A 21,487-nucleotide genomic window follows, 5' to 3' on the forward strand; every position below is an offset into this window, starting at 1 on the left:
CGCTGCGATTCCTGAGTTCCTGAGGGTCCAATTGCTCAGATAAGGGTCATTTAAATCGAATCTGAGACCAAAAGTTTTTTGCCCAAAAAAAAAGTAAGGCTAACCCCTTTGTGTTTTTGACGAAAATTTTCGCGATTTTGAAAAGTGCTGGAATCAAAGCTTTGGAGCACTATTCCGACGTGAATTTGCGAGAAAAATCGATTGGGCGCAGTCCCAATACGCTGCGATCAACCCATCGAAAGTTACGGCCAAAAAACGAGACCTGTGTTTTCGACTTATTTCAGCAGGTGCTTTTTTGCTCGCCATTTCTCTCCTGTTTGTCCTACGCTCTTTTCGCTGCGATTCCTGAGTTCCTGAGGGTCCAATTGGTCAGATAAGGGTCATTTAAATCGAATCTGAGACCAAAAGTTTTTTGCCCAAAAAAAAAGTAAGGCTAACCCCTTTGTGTTTTTGGCGAAAATTTTCGCGATTTTGAAAAGTGCTGGAATCAAAGCTTTGGAGCACTATTCCGACGTGAATTTGCGAGAAAAATCGATTGGGCGCAGTCCCAATACGCTGCGATCAACGCATCAATAGTTACAGTTGAAAAACCAGAACCCGAATTTTCGACATTTTTCAGCAGGTGCTTTTTTGCTCGCCATTTCTCTCCTGTTTGTCCTACGCTCTTTTCGCTGCGATTCCTGAGTTCCTGAGGGTCCAATTGGTCAGATAAGGGTCATTTAAATCGAATCTGAGACCAAAAGTTTTTTGCCCAAAAAAAAAGTAAGGCTAACCCCTTTGTGTTTTTGGCGAAAATTTTCGCGATTTTGAAAAGTGCTGAAATCAAAGCTTTGGAGCACTATTTCGACGTAAATTTGCGAGAAAAATCGATTGGGCGCAGTCCCAATACGATGCGATCAACCCATCGAAAGTTACGGCCAAAAAACGAGACCTGTGTTTTCGACTTATTTCAGCAGGTGCTTTTTTGCTCGCCATTTCTCTCCTGTTTGTCCTACGCTCTTTTCGCTGCGATTCCTGAGTTCCTGAGGGTCCAATTGCTCAGATAAGGGTCATTTAAATCGAATCTGAGACCAAAAGTTTTTTGCCCAAAAAAAAAGTAAGGCTAACCCCTTTGTGTTTTTGGCGAAAATTTTCGCGATTTTGAAAAGTGCTGAAATCAAAGCTTTGGAGCACTATTCCGACGTAAATTTGCGAGAAAAATCGATTGGGCGCAGTCCCAATACGCTGCGATCGACGCATCAAAAGTTACAGTTGAAAAACCAGAACCTAAATTTTCGACATTTTTCAGCAGGTGCTTTTTTGCTCGCCATTTCTCTCCTGTTTGTCCTACGCTCTTTTCGCTGCGATTCCTGAGTTCCTGAGGGTCCAATTGGTCAGATGAGGGTCATTTGAATCGAATCTGAGACCAAAAGTTTTTTGCCCAAAAAAAAAGTAAGGCTAACCCCTTTGTGTTTTTGACGAAAATTTTCGCGATTTTGAAAAGTGCTGGAATCAAAGCTTTGGAGCACTATTCCGACGTGAATTTGCGAGAAAAATCGATTGGGCGCAGTCCCAATACGCTGCGATCAACCCATCGAAAGTTACGGCCAAAAAACGAGACCTGTGTTTTCGACTTATTTCAGCAGGTGCTTTTTTGCTCGCCATTTCTCTCCTGTTTGTCCTACGCTCTTTTCGCTGCGATTCCTGAGTTCCTGAGGGTCCAATTGGTCAGATAAGGGTCATTTAAATCGAATCTGAGACCAAAAGTTTTTTGCCCAAAAAAAAAGTAAGGCTAACCCCTTTGTGTTTTTGGCGAAAATTTTCGCGATTTTGAAAAGTGCTGGAATCAAAGCTTTGGAGCACTATTCCGACGTGAATTTGCGAGAAAAATCGATTGGGCGCAGTCCCAATACGCTGCGATCAACGCATCAAAAGTTACAGTTGAAAAACCAGAACCCAAATTTTCGACATTTTTCAGCAGGTGCTTTTTTGCTCGCCATTTCTCTCCTGTTTGTCCTACGCTCTTTTCGCTGCGATTCCTGAGTTCCTGAGGGTCCAATTGCTCAGATAAGGGTCATTTAAATCGAATCTGAGACCAAAAGTTTTTTGCCCAAAAAAAAAGTAAGGCTAACCCCTTTGTGTTTTTGGCGAAAATTTTCGCGATTTTGAAAAGTGCTGGAATCAAAGCTTTGGAGCACTATTCCGACGTGAATTTGCGAGAAAAATCGATTGGGCGCAGTCCCAATACGCTGCGATCAACGCATCAATAGTTACAGTTGAAAAACCAGAACCCGAATTTTCGACATTTTTCAGCAGGTGCTTTTTTGCTCGCCATTTCTCTCCTGTTTGTCCTACGCTCTTTTCGCTGCGATTCCTGAGTTCCTGAGGGTCCAATTGGTCAGATAAGGGTCATTTAAATCGAATCTGAGACCAAAAGTTTTTTGCCCAAAAAAAAAGTAAGGCTAACCCCTTTGTGTTTTTGGCGAAAATTTTCGCGATTTTGAAAAGTGCTGAAATCAAAGCTTTGGAGCACTATTTCGACGTAAATTTGCGAGAAAAATCGATTGGGCGCAGTCCCAATACGCTGCGATCAACGCATCAATAGTTACAGTTGAAAAACCAGAACCCGAATTTTCGACATTTTTCAGCAGGTGCTTTTTTGCTCGCCATTTCTCTCCTGTTTGTCCTACGCTCTTTTCGCTGCGATTCCTGAGTTCCTGAGGGTCCAATTGGTCAGATAAGGGTCATTTAAATCGAATCTGAGACCAAAAGTTTTTTGCCCAAAAAAAAAGTAAGGCTAACCCCTTTGTGTTTTTGGCGAAAATTTTCGCGATTTTGAAAAGTGCTGAAATCAAAGCTTTGGAGCACTATTTCGACGTAAATTTGCGAGAAAAATCGATTGGGCGCAGTCCCAATACGATGCGATCAACCCATCGAAAGTTACGGCCAAAAAACGAGACCTGTGTTTTCGACTTATTTCAGCAGGTGCTTTTTTGCTCGCCATTTCTCTCCTGTTTGTCCTACGCTCTTTTCGCTGCGATTCCTGAGTTCCTGAGGGTCCAATTGCTCAGATAAGGGTCATTTAAATCGAATCTGAGACCAAAAGTTTTTTGCCCAAAAAAAAAGTAAGGCTAACCCCTTTGTGTTTTTGGCGAAAATTTTCGCGATTTTGAAAAGTGCTGAAATCAAAGCTTTGGAGCACTATTCCGACGTAAATTTGCGAGAAAAATCGATTGGGCGCAGTCCCAATACGCTGCGATCGACGCATCAAAAGTTACAGTTGAAAAACCAGAACCTAAATTTTCGACATTTTTCAGCAGGTGCTTTTTTGCTCGCCATTTCTCTCCTGTTTGTCCTACGCTCTTTTCGCTGCGATTCCTGAGTTCCTGAGGGTCCAATTGGTCAGATAAGGGTCATTTAAATCGAATCTGAGACCAAAAGTTTTTTGCCCAAAAAAAAAGTAAGGCTAACCCCTTTGTGTTTTTGGCGAAAATTTTCGCGATTTTGAAAAGTGCTGGAATCAAAGCTTTGGAGCACTATTCTGACGTAAATTTGCGAGAAAAATCGATTGGGCGCAGTCCCAATACGCTGCGATCAACGCATCAAAAGTTACAGTTGAAAAACCAGAACCCAAATTTTCGACATTTTTCAGCAGGTGCTTTTTTGCTCGCCATTTCTCTCCTGTTTGTCCTACGCTCTTTTCGCTGCGATTCCTGAGTTCCTGAGGGTCCAATTGGTCAGATAAGGGTCATTTAAATCGAATCTGAGACCAAAAGTTTTTTGCCCAAAAAAAAAGTAAGGCTAACCCCTTTGTGTTTTTGGCGAAAATTTTCGCGATTTTGAAAAGTGCTGGAATCAAAGCTTTGGAGCACTATTCTGACGTAAATTTGCGAGAAAAATCGATTGGGCGCAGTCCCAATACGCTGCGATCAACGCATCAAAAGTTACAGTTGAAAAACCAGAACCCAAATTTTCGACATTTTTCAGCAGGTGCTTTTTTGCTCGCCATTTCTCTCCTGTTTGTCCTACGCTCTTTTCGCTGCGATTCCTGAGTTCCTGAGGGTCCAATTGGTCAGATAAGGGTCATTTAAATCGAATCTGAGACCAAAAGTTTTTTGCCCAAAAAAAAAGTAAGGCTAACCCCTTTGTGTTTTTGGCGAAAATTTTCGCGATTTTGAAAAGTGCTGGAATCAAAGCTTTGGAGCACTATTCCGACGTGAATTTGCGAGAAAAATCGATTGGGCGCAGTCCCAATACGCTGCGATCAACGCATCAAAAGTTACAGTTGAAAAACCAGAACCCAAATTTTCGACATTTTTCAGCAGGTGCTTTTTTGCTCGCCATTTCTCTCCTGTTTGTCCTACGCTCTTTTCGCTGCGATTCCTGAGTTCCTGAGGGTCCAATTGGTCAGATAAGGGTCATTTAAATCGAATCTGAGACCAAAAGTTTTTTGCCCAAAAAAAAAGTAAGGCTAACCCCTTTGTGTTTTTGGCGAAAATTTTCGCGATTTTGAAAAGTGCTGAAATCAAAGCTTTGGAGCACTATTTCGACGTAAATTTGCGAGAAAAATCGATTGGGCGCAGTCCCAATACGCTGCGATCAACGCATCAATAGTTACAGTTGAAAAACCAGAACCCGAATTTTCGACATTTTTCAGCAGGTGCTTTTTTGCTCGCCATTTCTCTCCTGTTTGTCCTACGCTCTTTTCGCTGCGATTCCTGAGTTCCTGAGGGTCCAATTGGTCAGATAAGGGTCATTTAAATCGAATCTGAGACCAAAAGTTTTTTGCCCAAAAAAAAAGTAAGGCTAACCCCTTTGTGTTTTTGGCGAAAATTTTCGCGATTTTGAAAAGTGCTGAAATCAAAGCTTTGGAGCACTATTTCGACGTAAATTTGCGAGAAAAATCGATTGGGCGCAGTCCCAATACGATGCGATCAACCCATCGAAAGTTACGGCCAAAAAACGAGACCTGTGTTTTCGACTTATTTCAGCAGGTGCTTTTTTGCTCGCCATTTCTCTCCTGTTTGTCCTACGCTCTTTTCGCTGCGATTCCTGAGTTCCTGAGGGTCCAATTGCTCAGATAAGGGTCATTTAAATCGAATCTGAGACCAAAAGTTTTTTGCCCAAAAAAAAAGTAAGGCTAACCCCTTTGTGTTTTTGGCGAAAATTTTCGCGATTTTGAAAAGTGCTGGAATCAAAGCTTTGGAGCACTATTCCGACGTGAATTTGCGAGAAAAATCGATTGGGCGCAGTCCCAATACGCTGCGATCGACGCATCAAAAGTTACAGTTGAAAAACCAGAACCTAAATTTTCGACATTTTTCAGCAGGTGCTTTTTTGCTCGCCATTTCTCTCCTGTTTGTCCTACGCTCTTTTCGCTGCGATTCCTGAGTTCCTGAGGGTCCAATTGGTCAGATGAGGGTCATTTGAATCGAATCTGAGACCAAAAGTTTTTTGCCCAAAAAAAAAGTAAGGCTAACCCCTTTGTGTTTTTGACGAAAATTTTCGCGATTTTGAAAAGTGCTGGAATCAAAGCTTTGGAGCACTATTCCGACGTGAATTTGCGAGAAAAATCGATTGGGCGCAGTCCCAATACGCTGCGATCAACCCATCGAAAGTTACGGCCAAAAAACGAGACCTGTGTTTTCGACTTATTTCAGCAGGTGCTTTTTTGCTCGCCATTTCTCTCCTGTTTGTCCTACGCTCTTTTCGCTGCGATTCCTGAGTTCCTGAGGGTCCAATTGGTCAGATAAGGGTCATTTAAATCGAATCTGAGACCAAAAGTTTTTTGCCCAAAAAAAAAGTAAGGCTAACCCCTTTGTGTTTTTGGCGAAAATTTTCGCGATTTTGAAAAGTGCTGAAATCAAAGCTTTGGAGCACTATTTCGACGTAAATTTGCGAGAAAAATCGATTGGGCGCAGTCCCAATACGATGCGATCAACCCATCGAAAGTTACGGCCAAAAAACGAGACCTGTGTTTTCGACTTATTTCAGCAGGTGCTTTTTTGCTCGCCATTTCTCTCCTGTTTGTCCTACGCTCTTTTCGCTGCGATTCCTGAGTTCCTGAGGGTCCAATTGGTCAGATAAGGGTCATTTAAATCGAATCTGAGACCAAAAGTTTTTTGCCCAAAAAAAAAGTACCCCCTTTGTGTTTTTGGCGAAAATTTTCGCGATTTTGAAAAGTGCTGGAATCAAAGCTTTGGAGCACTATTCCGACGTGAATTTGCGAGAAAAATCGATTGGGCGCAGTCCCAATACGCTGCGATCAACGCATCAAAAGTTACAGTTGAAAAACCAGAACCCAAATTTTCGACATTTTTCAGCAGGTGCTTTTTTGCTCGCCATTTCTCTCCTGTTTGTCCTACGCTCTTTTCGCTGCGATTCCTGAGTTCCTGAGGGTCCAATTGGTCAGATAAGGGTCATTTAAATCGAATCTGAGACCAAAAGTTTTTTGCCCAAAAAAAAAGTAAGGCTAACCCCTTTGTGTTTTTGGCGAAAATTTTCGCGATTTTGAAAAGTGCTGGAATGAATTTTTTCGCGCACTTTACCGACGTAATTTTGCAAGAGAATTCGATAGGGCGCAGTCCGAAAACGCTGCGAGCAGCGGATGAAAAGTTAGAGCCAAAAAACGAGAACCTGTGATTTCCACATTTTTTGACTGGTGCTCTCTCCGCCGTCATTTCTCTGCTGTTGGTCCTACGCTGCTTTTTCTGCGTTTTCTGAGTTGCTGGGGGTCCAATTAGTCAAGTGAGAGTCATCCAAATCGAATTTGAGACCAAAAGTTTTTTGCCCAAAAAAAAAGTAAGGCTAACCCCTTTGTGTTTCTGGCGAAAATTTTCGCGATCTTGAAAAGTGCTGAAATGAATTCTTTCGTGCACTTTTCCGACGTAATTTTGCGAGAGAAATCGATTGGGCGCAGTCCGAATACGCTGCGAGCAGCGGATCAAAAGTTAGAGCCAAAAAACCAGAACCTGTGATTTCCACATTTTTTAAATGGTGCTCTCTCCGCCGTAATTTCTCTGCTGTTGGTCCTACGCTGCTTTTTCTGCGTTTTCTGAGTTGCTGGGGGTCCAATTAGTCAAGTGAGAGTCATCCAAATCGAATTTGAGACCAAAAGTTTTTTGCCCAAAAAAAAAGTAAGGCTAACCCCTTTGTGTTTTTGGCAAATATTTTCGCGATTTTGAAAAGTGCTGAAATAAATTCTTTCGTGTACTTTCTTGACGTAATTTCGCGAGAGAAATCGATTGGGCGCAGTCCGAATACGCTGCGAGCAGCGGATCAAAAGTTAGAGCCAAAAAATGAGAACCTGAGATTTCCACATTTTTTGACTGGTGCTCTTTCCGTCGTCATTTTCCTGCTGTTGGTCCTACGCTGCTTTTTCTGCGTTTTCTGAGTTGCTGGGGCTCCAATTAGTCAAGTGAGAGTCATCCAAATCGAATTTGAGACCAAAAGTTTTTTGCCCAAAAAAAAAGTAAGGCTAACCCCTTTGTGTTTTTGGCAAAAATTTTCGCGATTTTGAAAAGTGCTGGAATGAATTCTTTCGTGCACTTTTCCGACGTAATTTTGCAAGAGAATTCGATTGGGCGCAGTCCGAAAACGCTGCGAGCAGCGGATGAAAAGTTAGAGCCAAAAAATAAGAACCTGTGATTTCCACATTTTTTGACTGGTGCTCTTTCCGTCGTCATTTTCCTGCTGTTGGTCCTACGCTGCTCTTTCTGCGTTTTCTGAGTTGCTGGGGGTCCAATTAGTCAGGAAAGGCTCATTCAAATCGAATCTGAGACCACAAAATCTTGGCTCCAAGAATGAAGAAAAGATGCAGAACACTTTGTGACAAACCATAATATTCTTTGTCACACGTCAAAATTTTTTCAAAAACATTCATCTCAAGTGCTCATGATACATATTTATTATTGTCAAGTGAAAACCGTGTCAACCCAAAAAGTACCAACACGTGGCTTTGGAATTTGATATACATGTCAAAAAAAAGTACGTCATTGATTGCAAAATCTCCCGAAAGTCTTTTCTGTCGAATGATCTATTGCTTATCTTTGAGAAAACTCATCAACGTTGGCTATTACCATCGATATGTTAGAAACATGTTTTCTTTTGCAGAACTATGCAAAAAATTTGAGAAACATCAGAAACCTGCATTCTAAATATTACTCTAACCGCGATTCAAACTAATGATATTCAACATTTTGAAAGATTTCGAAACACTTAGCTGCTAGAAGTTAAGATATGCAAATACGTTATTTTGGAAATAACTTTTGGAATATTTGCAATAAAATTGAAACTATTTCATCAGACTGTCATGGGATCAATACATGTATGTATTTCCAAAATCGATATCAATTGCTGACTGAAGATACATATTTTCATCAATATTCTCTACAAGATCTATTTCACCTCTCACAAATATGCTTTAATTGCATATTCCAACAAGCCAATTTATACTCTGCAGAAAACAATAAGTATAATATTATATACTGTTACTGTTTGATGTAACCTGTATTGAAATAAATCAATGAATGAGTTGATCTTATCCTATTTTCTACGTATTTGATGAACTGTTGGTGCTACGATCTTTGTAATATCTTTTTTGCTATGCTTAGGGTTCAATTGGTCTAAAAAGGGCTATTTGAATCCTTCCAAAGACAATAAGTTTTTCGTCTCAAGATCAAAGAAAAAGCAGGGCAAATGCTTTGGATTCTGTCTGAAAATTTTGACAGTTATATATAGTGCCGCAATCAATACGAATCAAGTCGGAATTTGGTCGATTTTGAAAAATAGTTGAATTGATTATTCGATCATTTCACAATCAGAATAATGTCAGACACTGCATAATCCATCTGGGTACACATGATACATTTGTTCTTGTCCTGTTTACGTACCAACCGTTTACCGTCTTCAGTTGCGCCACGCAGAGGGCGCCGCTTAGTTTATCTCGTTCATTTTCGGTTACGGAAAGCTCCATTAAATTTCGAGCAGTTGTAATTAATAATTTCTTTTTCTTTCTTTCATAGCTTCTACAATGAGCAATTCAGTTCATGAAATAAATACTCTTGATTCATTGATGAAATAATTTTGATTCAACTAGCCAATCATTTTGTACATTTTCATGAAGAAAATAACCAGTAATCTAGTCATGGTATGTAGTTATAGCATAGTTGGTTATAGTTTTGGAAGTGTTTTCTTTAATTTAAAATTGTGTATATCATACATTTCCTATATTAAATGCTGTGATGACATTCTTTGAGCCGGGGGTACGCACAAGCTGTCGGAGAGAAAGGCGTCAAAATGACTCTTATCTATTGCAATAATTGATTTCTGTTTCGAAGATCTTTTAATGATATACATCAGTGGATTCACTTCTTGTTTACGAAATCTTCACCCTTCTGAATATTTTTCTTCAATTCTGGGATGGCAGCTTCTAGGAGTTTAGATTCAAAACTGCTTAATTTTCCAAGACCTAAGTTCTTCTCAACGCCATTTTTCTGTAAAATAAAATTAATGATAGTGCTTTATATATCTAGTTCACAGGTCAAATACTGCTAGATAATCTATCTTTAGCACCACGTTCTTACTGAACAAAACAATTTTATCATACTTACGCCCAAGAGAATCGGTGTAGAGAAGTACTTGGCTTCGGTAACATTGGACCTGACGTATGAACATTCAACGATATTCTGTTCTCCGTTAAGGGCTTTGATTAGAGCTATTCCAAAACGGGCTCCTGCATAGGCCATGGATAAAGTTGCAGAACCTGTTCCTGCCTTAGCCTTGACAACCTCTGTTCCTGCTTCCTGGATCCTCTCAGTCAAAGCTTTCAGCTGATCATCTGGGAAAGAAACTTGTGGCTTGGCTTGAGAAATTAGTGGAATAATTGTAATTCCGCTATGACCTCCGATCACAGGAACCTGAGTCTTCAATGGATCCAAGCCCTACGAAACACAAGCAAAAAAGAAAATACTCAAAACTCGAGCGAAATTTTTTATGCATAAAATACTTATGCTATGCTAGAAAACTAACAATAAGCCATACTCTTAGATGGAGAAGAGTATTATTATATTTCTTGATGCACCTGAAATATCGACACGAGTAACTGGTGATGTAAGCTAATCTAATCTAATCTAATCTGATGATTTAAATGGTTTTTAATTTTTGCATGACTAATATTATCTTTAACGAAGTAAAATATTTGTAGAATTTGGCTGTCTAATGTGAATTACATGTATCCTTTCTTACTGGCTGTTTCTCTTTAGCTTCGAACAAATCATTTGAGGTTTTATGGAGCTGTTCAGAAATAGTTTTTGAAATGATGAAAGTTAATCATGTAAATCTTTGTAATCACCTTAGCTTCGGCAATGAAAGTGTTGGCCCTAACGATATCCAATGTTGTGACCCCAAATATTCTGTTGGGATCGTAAACTCCAGCCTTTTGGAAGACCTCACTAGCAATAGGTACAGTACTATTTACAGGATTAGAAATGATGGCCACAAAGGCCTTTGGTGCAACTTCTGCAGCTGCTGCAGCAAGATCCCGAACGATTGAAGCATTTGTGTTGAAAAGATCATCACGTGTCATGCCTGGTTTGCGAGGAACTCCAGCAGGGATAATGATGACCTGGTTCAAACAAACACATAATTATGTAGTAAGACTGCAATCAATTTTTCATCAGATTGTGACTGTACTGATGCTAGTAAAAAATTAAAATGCTACCATCAAGAATAAATTCATGTTATATGAAATACTAAGTAAAGCACTCACCTGAATGGTAAATTTTCCTAGACAAATGAGGTCTAAATAGATCTTAACTGGATTGTTAACTCACCTGGGCACCTTTGAGAGAATCTTTCAATTGATCAGGTCCGTTGAACGCCTTGACCTTGGCAGGGGTTTCGATGTGAGATAGATCTGCAGCAACTCCGGGAGTATTTACAATATCATAAAGAGAGAGTTCGGTGACAAGGGGAGATTGTTTCATCAGCAGTGATAACGGTTGTCCGATACCTCCGCTGGCACCCATTATTGCTACCTTGGCATTGCGCTGAAAAGAACGTAATAGAAAATTTAAGTCATTCCGAAGTTCTATTCCCTGTGATATTGAGAAGAGTGATGCAATGTAGCAGATTCATTGTTTCTGACTGTAAAAGGAGGATCTGGCCTGGCTTGAGAAAAAAATTATAAAAACAATTGTTTTTGCAACAGCAATAATTCATTACAACACACGGCTTTATAAGTGATAAAGATTTTCAATGAAAAATTAACCATTAGTTAAATTATGATAACCCTTTTGTTCGATTAAATCAATATATTTGGCCCAGATTTTGTGTAAAGTATGCATAGAATATATTCATATTCTGCCACGAATAGTAAAGGTGGGAGAAAACAAAACTTTCGAAAAATTTTTCATAAAATTCACGACGGCTGTTGCATAATCAAGAGCTTTTATAGACAAGATAAATCGAACGGCATGCTTCATCGACGGCGTTTTCATTCAGACAAAACTGAACCACGCAAACCGGATATATTTCCGATCTATTAACAAGTGAAAAGTAACTAAATTACGTGGGTTTATTTTTCTTCACGGACCAGAAGGCTACCATCTGGAAAAACGTGACCTACGCAAAATCCGATGTAACAAGGTTACATAAATTTTAATACCTAGGAAACAGAAAAGAAGTTGAAATGGAAAAGTTCGCAAATTACCTGGGATCCGGTCGATAATTGCTTCGTACTTTGTTGCACAAGTGCAGCTGTGGGTTTCATAAGCCTCGGAAACATTTCGGTGAACTTAGGAGCGGCCGTCACTGATGAAAAAATATTCGGGAGTATTCAGCAGAAGGTCCGACAACCCTTCAATGACACGAGATAACCTTGAGGAGTCATTACGGAAGCACGACGTCGGCGTCGGCGCGTGAGCTCTGACATCTCCACGCCTGGCCGCGTTTTTTGAACCATCTCAGCCGAGCGCGTTTTGCCAGAGAGGAAGAATTTCACTCCAAATTGGCATCACCATTCGAATACCTGGACGCGGATGGAATAATAATCCTCGACTGTCATCCATCCGCAATGATGAAATCCGTACGCAATCAGCTGCGAATGAGACGCATTCGCAGAAACAGATCGTAATTTTATTTACACCGCTAACTTGTTAAACAAATTCTTCATACTTTAGGTAGGTTTGAGTAGGTATATTTTGCCCTAACGCAGGATGAATTGAAAGTTATTTTTTGAAACCTAACCTTAGTAATAACTTTCAATGAAGGTTTGGTTACTTCGCACACGGTCGTAAGTCGTCAAACCATTGGGTGCGTTTATGACGTACAGTATAGTAGTAAACGTTGGTCAGAGGCACACTTAAGGGGGGAACCCAGTTTAGACCGATCGAAAAATCGTCTTTTTTTTTTATTGCATGAATCGTTAGTATAACTATTCAAGAATATGTGGTCAAAATTTCAAAGCAAAATTCCCATTAGTTCGAATGCAATGAGCACTTAAGTGACCGCCCGTCGGTTCTGTGAAGAAGCGCACGGTAATTATAACGGAGCGGTCGCCCAGACCCTTCTTTTCCAGCTACCTGCCTCAATACCGCTGTACTATTGAATAACAGAATGACGCATATGAGCAAGAAGAGGGATTGCTATATGATGCTGGAATAGCTGATTAACCGGTGAGCATTTTTTATAATTAATTATTGCCTTGAATTTCTCGTTTTCGCTACATTTTATTTCAAACGCGATTTTCTCGAAACGACTTTTCTTCGACTTGCGTACATTCTAGCTCAAAAAGTTATTGATCAATCGTTCTGAAATTTGGTGGAGATATTCTTTATTCAATTCCACGTGATATGAACCTAATTCGGGGATTATATTGTTATTAAAAATATATGTTTTTATGCAAGAAAGATGAAAAAATATAGTATAAAAACATGACATTGTGTTCAAACACCTCAAAAACATGCAATTTTCAATTTGTTTGATCAAAATTAGGTTCATATTCTTAGAAAATATGTTTTTAATGAAAAAAAAAAATCCTGACGATTACAGATAAAAATTGCGACGTCAGGGATGTACGCAAGCCAAATGCTCGGATGGCAATCGCCCATGGACTGCACGCGGTAACTCCACTATTTCCGGCGGAAATCATTTGAAAAAATTTCAAAGTGTACTTGAAAACATAAATAAAATATCCTCCAAGTTTAAACATTTTGTGATTATTCCTTTCTGGTTAAAAAAAATAATGAAAAACAGCAAAATTTCAACCTCATAAACCGGTTTCCCCCCTTAATACACATGAAACCGATGGAAACAACACTACGAAATTCCGGATTTCGTACGTGATAAACAGTAGCAAATCAAATAGTAGATTATTGAATGAAAGAAACAGTTATTGGTCTGAATTAAAAAATACAAGTGAAAGTGTGGTAAAGTTACTGCTTATAAATTTGATAAAATTTTATCGTAGATTCAAAGAAAAAACTAAGTCCAACTCTTCTGAATACTTTTAACGAAATTATCGCTGATATTGGAAAATGCTAGAATCCACTTATGCAGACACTGTACTAACGTATATTTGCGATAAAACGCAACTTAACATAATAGTCCCAATTCGCCGCAATGAACGCTTCAGATTAAAGCAAAAAACCAAAAAGTTTCATCATATTTCCGCAACTGTTGATCGTACGATATTTTGTTGAACTTTCCGAATTTCCAAGGGTCCAATTAGTCGGAATTGGGTCCTTCTAATCAATTGTGAGCCTAAAAATTTTGGAAGTATGTTTTTGTAAAACTCTTGAGGAGTTAAAAAAGGTTGTAGGTGAAAAGTTATAGTAAGAAAACGCAAACTTTCATCGTTTTTCTTGACTGTTAGTAGGTGGCGGAAAAACGTTAGCATTTTAGACTTTGTGCACGAATTTTTCCGTAGGATAATCGAATATAATCGATGCAAATTGGTATGCGCTCGACAGCGTCCTAATATTAAACAAATTTTATTATCTATGTACAACATGTTATTTATCTTTCCACTCTATTCTCTTCAAGTAACTTTATCCGTCATCAAACTCAACATCCAGCTCCAAATCCAGTGTGCTGATTTCTTGAAGGGTGTTTAACAGTGTATATCGAGAAAATCTGATATACAGTTTTCTAAACCAAACGTATTGGGATTTGTGAGCCATCATGGCCATCTGTATTTGACATAACAATTACTAATTCAGGAGATTGAATATCGAGACATTTATAAGCTGAATGATATCAATTCAGAACCTACATGTATGATTTTCCGTTGTTTAAAGCTGAGTAGATACCAATGAGATGCAAATAGCAGGCTGATTGGTAAATCCAACATCAGAGTATATTTTCGTAGTATATTTACAGATTCTAGTACGTACATCTTGCAATCTGGAAAATAGTATGGAACTTTAATAGTTAATAGAAGCTTTACAGTGACTTCTATAGTATCGTTAGTTTATGTATACGTAGAAAATATAAATTGCTCACTTACATGGTGGCAATTTATTCTCCATGCATAGAGAGGCAACTCCATAGAAAATTGAAGTATGATTTTTATGCCCGCTGACCCCTCGCTTATCAAACGTAATAACCGCATTTATCCTGTAACTTTCAACGTGTTGAAGAATCGTCTCCCCTACTACATTCTCTGGCCATTGAACTTTTGGATCATCAGGTAACTGTGTAGACCTGGATATTCAAATGAGAACTATTAGCAGACTGTGATTCAAATATTAAAATGAAAGTTTGGTAATTTCTTAAATCTGTGTCGTGATGATCAGTAAAAAGTGGCTTTGAGCTTACATCAAAATGGTAACATTAGCTTCTGGGATTCCTAGCGTCTTAGCACTAGCCCAGAGTTCCTCTTTTCTTCTTTTAGCACCTCCTGCAATGACAACAAAAATTTGTATCAAGATGTGGTATCAACAATAAAATAAACAAGACAAGAATACGTATCATGGGTACCTATGGTTAAACACAGGAGATAAACTTCGGAATTTTTCTGTTCTATCATACAATGTAGCATTGGACCAAAGAACATGACTTCGTCGTCCGGATGAGCAATAACTAACAATATTCTAGCAGGTGGTCCAGGCAACTGCCAAGCCTTATGACTGACATTCAATAACAGTGTATACAAAAATATGCAAACGCAAAAGTAAGCAACGCCGGCAATAACTAGCTGCCACGCTACTTCTTTTAAGTACCAAACTGTTTCATCAAATAACATGTTAAAATAATTGGTCAACGAGCTCACTATTGACACATCCATTAGAAGGGCTTGGTAAAATGAAGTTTACAAATTTTTGATTATAGTCATACTTTACGATACATGGAGATTTATATCTAATACAATTTTTATTCTTATTGAAAATTTGATTAGAATTCAAAATAATTAGGTTAGGCTTAGGTTAGGTTATGTCATGTACAATCACGATCCGAAAGATTTGAAAGGTCGGACCCCATGACGTCGGATCGGGTTCAAACCCGATTCCCTATGCTTATCAGATTTATTCGTATTCAAGCTCTTCCAAAATGACTTGTGCGATTGATTTTTGGTTTAACTAGAGATTTTGAAAAAATAGGTTACATTATTTTAGTATTATGGTTCTCTCTACATTGCCAACGTGCGAATAAAATCTAGTGAAATCCCCCAGAATCAGATGTTTTGCTGCTACGCCAGTGGTGTTGGTTAACCAAACCTGACTGTACACTATTTGTCGACACTTGACAGACGTCAATTTAAAAGATAGTAAGTTTTCTAATTCAGATTCGGAAAAGAAAATTTTAATTGTACCTGATTGAATTTGAGCGGACTTGAGGTGGTGTTGCAATGGCCAAAGAGATGAAGGAGGTGGACATATTTCGCGACACGTACGTGAGATACCTTGGTAAATGATAAGTTTTCGATTTAGAACGGATTAATTATCAATTATCTCCGTACTACTGATAAATTCTTCTGAAAAGTACGCATTCCGATTATTTTAACAAATTTTTTGTTCATATACATATTGATTTATTTTCAATTTAATCCAACAAGAACAGTTGTACTTGTCAATAAGTGGTTCATCCTTCTCTTTTTCTAGGATACGCTAACGAGGTCGGTGAAGCTTTTAGAGGTATCGTCGCAAAAAATTTGGTACGATTTAGCTATGCTGTAGCAATCGGCTACGTTATTGCTGACTCTTCGTGCAAGGCAGTTGTTGCCTATCAGGTATATAAATGATAAAATATGTAAAACATAAATCTTTGAAATAAATTACACAGGGATTTGGACGCATTCTATACCCCTCAGCTACGGTAGGTATAAATATTTCCTACGTTTTCTGCTGGCTGTCGGTAAGAGAAACAGTGACAATATTTATCATCTATCGGCTACCATTTAAAATAATGGAAGTTCGTTATTTATACAGAAAGATCACTACAGATTTGTCCAAGTCACATTTTTACTGTACATACATTGAAAAAACAAAAATTCACTCATCTCAATCACTTAGCCAATAATTACCGCTATCTAGCGATATTTGCGACCGATAAAACTGAGCTCGAACATCACAATGTCGAAAAGTTTATCGAAAATACATGTTTCTGTAGAATAATTTTTTAAACTTTCTGTCATCTTGATACTTTGACTGTAATATTATTGTTTTTTTCTTATTTCAGCAAGAACCATCCCCGCATAAAATTAAACGAGTGGCTCTTTCAGCATCTGATTGCTTGATATGGCAAGGGTTTGCTTCTGTGGTGATTCCCGGGTTTACTATAAACAGGATCTGTTACTCTGTTCAATTTGCGCAGAAAAAGTTTAGTGGCAAAAAATTTCAAAGCCCGTGGATTAGCGTAGCGATCGGTCTGATATCCATACCGTTTATTATTCATCCCATAGATGCTTTGGTTGAAAATGGAATGAATCTGACTTACAGAAAATGGGTTGGCCACAGTCCCAATATAGCACCGGATTAATGTCAACTAATTTCCAAGTAACACCACAGTTGTTCCAAGTCTCCTTAGTACAAATTAACTATCAAAGTAAAGACAATGCTTTGCGCGCAAGCAGTAAATTATTTGTAACATAAAGCGATATAAACATTTTCATCGAATTAAACGCATATTTAATGTTTTCCTTATTGTTAATTCATAATTGTTATCATGTATACCTGTACGTTTTATTAGATTGATTGTTACTAACAAATAAATATTCACTATAAAATTGATTTTCCTTCTTGGTGGTTCATCCTATGTACAATAAGCTGTCATTTTCCATATAACAAGCGACAATTGACAACTACCTTATCGGACTAACGAGGAAAATAAATCGCGTGTCTTTTGTTTCTGAAAGTTTACTCGGCAAAAAAGAATCTTCCAAAGTCATGTGTTTTCGAATTTTTATTCGTCAACGAAAAATTGTGCAAATGAGGATTCAGGATTCTTATATCGGGATAATATGCTACAATCATATCTTACCCGCTTCCTTAGGTTGTTCATGAGCTTCACGTTACAAATGCTCCTTAACTAGATAAGTAGTCTACCCGACAACGTTCGCCGTATGTCAAGACCGTTAGTGGTTGAAGCTAGTACACAAGCAAATATGTAAACAGGTACTTGACTTTCAAATATTGTTGTTAAATTGACTATTAAGAGAACAGTTTGGTTAGTATAGTCAGGTTGGTATTCACTTCCTTCTCGAACACCATGAAATAAGCACTGCAAGCGTTAGGGAATGTCAATTTATGTAAATGTTAAATAATTCATCTTCCATAGTACTTTAAATAATAAGATAAAATATTAAACCTTCGCATTTATGTACAATATGAAATTTGAAAACACTAAAAAGTATTTAGATGCAATAGAGATAAATAATTACCTTATAGCTGTGCAATGTTCTTAACGTGACAGTTAGTGAGTAAATGTAAGTCGTGTAACAATTTGTTATTATTTATATCAAAGAAACCTGATGATGGCAGGCGAGGCCTGCCAAAACGACGTACAGAAAATAAAATTGATTGCTAAATGTGCATCATTCCATCCCTGACCGTCATCCAACGAAATCAAATCTTCATAATATTTGGTTTATCAAAATATTTGTCACGATTAAATTTTGTTTTCTTATTGTTTTACATAATTATTTACTCAATTTCCGTGTATACATGTAGATATTTCTTATTTATATATCATATACGAATAGAAGGGAATGCCGAAAAGCACAGACGCATCTATTGGACGAAAAACTACCGTTCGTAACGCGCAAAGTGGAACGATACGGTTCGTTTTACAGAGCAGGTGTATACCATCTAAGGAAAATGGTTCTTATTTAACGCTGATTCATCTCAGACCAAACTCGGTTTGAGTGAGCTCTACTTGCCCATGAAATCTGACATCTGTATAGGTTTACACCTACATCGCAGTGAGGAGAATCATTATAAAATCTAATGGCCCTATACTTCTACCCTTGTTCATCGACAAATAAATCAAATTGTATTTTACTCCTTCATTGGTGTCTACAAGTATACATATGGGACTCCTTATACAGCTGTTCCCATACCATATAGCCTATTGCTGAAGGATATTGCAATTCAGAATTTGTTGATGATCTACATCGATGCGACGACTTTATTCTCGCAGATACCGCAGATGGTACGCTGCGATCGTTATACTTACCTGCTACACTGCTAATGAATTGTTTATAAGGTAAATAATAATCATTTTACGTTATACAGTTCGATGTAGAATAAAGAGACTAAGCGAATTAAAATCAGTCAGTTTAAGTTTCCGAAACTGCATTGACCGATTTCTTTTTTATCCTACAATTACAAACTAATCTGTCGCAGTAGATACGTGCTAAAATATAAATGTTCACGATAAAGGTGAAATGGAACTCAAAATTGATAGTGGACGTTTTTTTCGGTATATATACATACATGTATATAGTGATCTATAAAAACGCGATTGAGGGTTCTACAGTCTAAAATATTTATACGATTTCAAACGCACTATACTCACGAATTATAAAGAATCAATTGTTTGAATTATCCACGCGACCAGTCGCATATATTTGCGCTTTATACTTGGAAAATCGTCGAGTATAGTTTTCAGTCATAAAAATCGGACGGGCATATTTTTCTAAAAATGGCAGACGTAGTCTGATCGAGTTTATATACAAATCAAACACTAGAAGCTAAACTCAATGACCTCGCCATCAGTGCAAATAATATGTACATCAATGTACATCAATAAGCTGCAATCGAGCAGTGAACGTAGAATAAGTAAAAATCGACTCGATCCCACCCCCTGATAGCGAATCAAGTATAAGAAATTGGTAATTCACTTTCATCAATGAACGTACGGTTTTGAATTATCGATCAAGATCGGAAGATTATGATCGATAGACGCAATATTCATTCTTCCGGATCTCTATAATCGCATAGAAGATTGTTAATTCCCTTCAGGCGAAACCCCAGAATCATGCGGTATACGTCAAGGGAGTTGGCCCCCCTCGTAATTTTCCCATTCCGCAACCGAAACTGCGGAAGTATCGCTAGGACGTCGCGAACAGTACTCCGGAAGAGAATTTCGATCAAAGACGTTTCGTTACCCGATAGAGAGCATGCAGAGGTTGCGCAGGGCGGTCAGTGTAAAAGCAAAGCTTGCGTCATCGACCCCCGACGTCCCGCAAGCTCGAGTGAGTTGGTACTTAGTTCGCGGGTTGGCAAATATCCCGAGGCGTAGGTACGAGGCCACATACAACAGACCTTGTACCGTGCGCGGTGGAACACTTTCTTAAATTGAATAATTTAAAAATTAAATTTCTGAAACCTGTGGCATTCTGGGATCCTCCGGTAGTCTACCCACCGGCAGGATCAATAGGTATTTCCAGTCGGCGCTTTCCTGCGTCCACGCGGCGGCCATGTCTGGCTCATTCCGGGGATGGACGCGCCCACCGCCGGCAGCCGCGGCCAATCGCAGCCGGTTACGAGGGGTGAAAAGCTGTGGGTCGGGCCCGACGCGGTATCCTGACCGCTCGGTGGGCGTGGCCTGTCGCCCCTTCCAAAGGGGCTTTTCCTGCAGCAGGTGCAGCCAGTTGGCAGGCGGACTCCAAGCAAGCGCCTCGTGTCACGCCGCCACGCAGTTGTCGTCCCGGTCCTCTTTGCCAGCGGATGAGCGCGACGGTGCCGAATTACAATAGCGCACGGTGTGTCGGTAGTCCGCAGATACAAGACGCGGAGGAAGTAATTCGGGTCGCAAGGACGGACCGCGAGTCAGCTTTGGGACTTGAGAGAGATAACAAGCCTTTGCCCTGACCCGTGCTTTCACATAATCTGTACGATATTTTTTTACTTTACAAAATTATATCCAGTGTTTTCATTTGCGTTAATTTCGTCGCTGGGGAGCCTTTTACATTTATAACGGATACAAGCTGCGGCCGCACGTGTGATAAAAGGATGTGTATAATTTATACACGGCTAGACGAGAGAGCTGTGCTGTATATGTATAGTTTTCGGGTGAAATAAAGTTTCATTTGTGTGTCAAGATTGTAAGGAGAACGGATTGTGCGGGTGGTTGAGCTCGACGTATATTCTTGCCGATACTCGTGAGCAGCCCTTCCGATCGCGTTCTCTCCTAACTCTACGTACAAGTTGAGCGGAGAAATATTTACCTCACGAGTTAAGTGCGCCGAGCGTATTTCTCACCGCGGCTGTATAAAGTGTGTCTAATACCGAAGGAGTAAAAAGTGTATAAACAAAAAACTATTTGAAACAAACGCAGAAATAACTAGTTGAGAGAAGGATAAAAAAAAAAAAAAAACAATCTCCTTATACGTTGGAATCGCTGTACATAGTATACGGAGACAAAGGAAGTTATGCAGCAGGTGAATAATGACAGATCGTTCGTTGACCGTAAACGTGATAACGATGCCGCATCTCCGGAGAAAAACTAATCATTCGTCCGAGAATATTTGCAGGTAAAACGTCGTTGGTGAATTACAGGAGCACAGTAGTACAGAGGGTGCGGAGCTGGAATCGACAATTGAGTTGTCAAAGTTCGGAGAGTAGTGACGGGAATCTCCAAAGAATAAGTATTGGAAGAAGTAAAGGAAGAAAGAGGACGTAGACCAGCGATCGTCGCCAAGAAAAATCGTCCCGATCGGTTTATAATTTAGTAGGGAATCGTTTCGATAGACAGTGACGCTGATTAATACGTAACGCTGCACCTGCCGCGTGTTGCACGCATACACCTATATATATATATATATATATATATATATATATATATATAAATACATAAATACGTATACAATCACGTATAGAAGATAGAAACGATCGGTGAAGAGAAGTGCGCTTCCTCAGGCTTGGAGACAATACTGTAACAGTGGGTGCGCTGGGGCCCTCGGCACCCTTCGGCCGTTACGGGCCCGCCGAGGGAGCGGCCGCTGCGGGGGAGGTGGAGGGGTACGGGGGCGGTGGGGGCGGCGGCGGTGGCGGTGGCGCCCCTGGGG

At 39.3% G+C, this 21,487-nt stretch overlaps 3 protein-coding genes and 1 long non-coding RNA gene across 4 annotated transcripts; 2 read left to right on the top strand and 2 right to left on the bottom strand.

Moving 5' to 3' along the window:
* Window positions 1-9,045: 9,045 nt before the first annotated feature.
* On the bottom strand, window positions 9,046-11,864 carry LOC107219010 (malate dehydrogenase, mitochondrial). The gene is made up of 5 exons (XM_015657065.2): window positions 11,690-11,864; window positions 10,812-11,027; window positions 10,331-10,603; window positions 9,591-9,920; window positions 9,046-9,473 (listed from the first exon to the last, which is right to left on the bottom strand). Exons 1-5 carry the CDS (start codon window positions 11,762-11,764, stop codon window positions 9,345-9,347), a joined length of 1,023 nt encoding a protein of 340 aa, XP_015512551.1. The 5' UTR covers window positions 11,765-11,864; the 3' UTR covers window positions 9,046-9,344.
* A 131-nt stretch (window positions 11,865-11,995) lies between these two features.
* Window positions 11,996-13,186, top strand: LOC124293314. Its single transcript, XR_006903243.1, has 2 exons — window positions 11,996-12,653; window positions 13,030-13,186. It is a non-coding gene; the product is annotated as an uncharacterized LOC124293314 (long non-coding RNA).
* A 768-nt stretch (window positions 13,187-13,954) lies between these two features.
* LOC107218983 (N-acetylglucosaminyl-phosphatidylinositol de-N-acetylase) lies at window positions 13,955-15,615 on the bottom strand. Its single transcript, XM_015657034.2, has 5 exons — window positions 14,959-15,615; window positions 14,797-14,878; window positions 14,486-14,682; window positions 14,252-14,382; window positions 13,955-14,168 (listed from the first exon to the last, which is right to left on the bottom strand). Exons 1-5 carry the CDS (start codon window positions 15,263-15,265, stop codon window positions 14,028-14,030), a joined length of 858 nt encoding a protein of 285 aa, XP_015512520.1. The 5' UTR covers window positions 15,266-15,615; the 3' UTR covers window positions 13,955-14,027.
* A 69-nt stretch (window positions 15,616-15,684) lies between these two features.
* On the top strand, window positions 15,685-18,087 carry LOC107218988 (mitochondrial fission process protein 1). The gene is made up of 3 exons (XM_015657037.2): window positions 15,685-15,884; window positions 16,080-16,207; window positions 16,657-18,087. Exons 1-3 carry the CDS (start codon window positions 15,827-15,829, stop codon window positions 16,954-16,956), a joined length of 486 nt encoding a protein of 161 aa, XP_015512523.1. The 5' UTR covers window positions 15,685-15,826; the 3' UTR covers window positions 16,957-18,087.
* The last annotated feature ends 3,400 nt before the right edge of the window (window positions 18,088-21,487 follow it).

The sequence above is a fragment of the Neodiprion lecontei genome, chromosome 3 (assembly GCF_021901455.1).
Source record: "Neodiprion lecontei isolate iyNeoLeco1 chromosome 3, iyNeoLeco1.1, whole genome shotgun sequence".
NCBI lineage: Eukaryota > Metazoa > Arthropoda > Insecta > Hymenoptera > Diprionidae > Neodiprion > Neodiprion lecontei.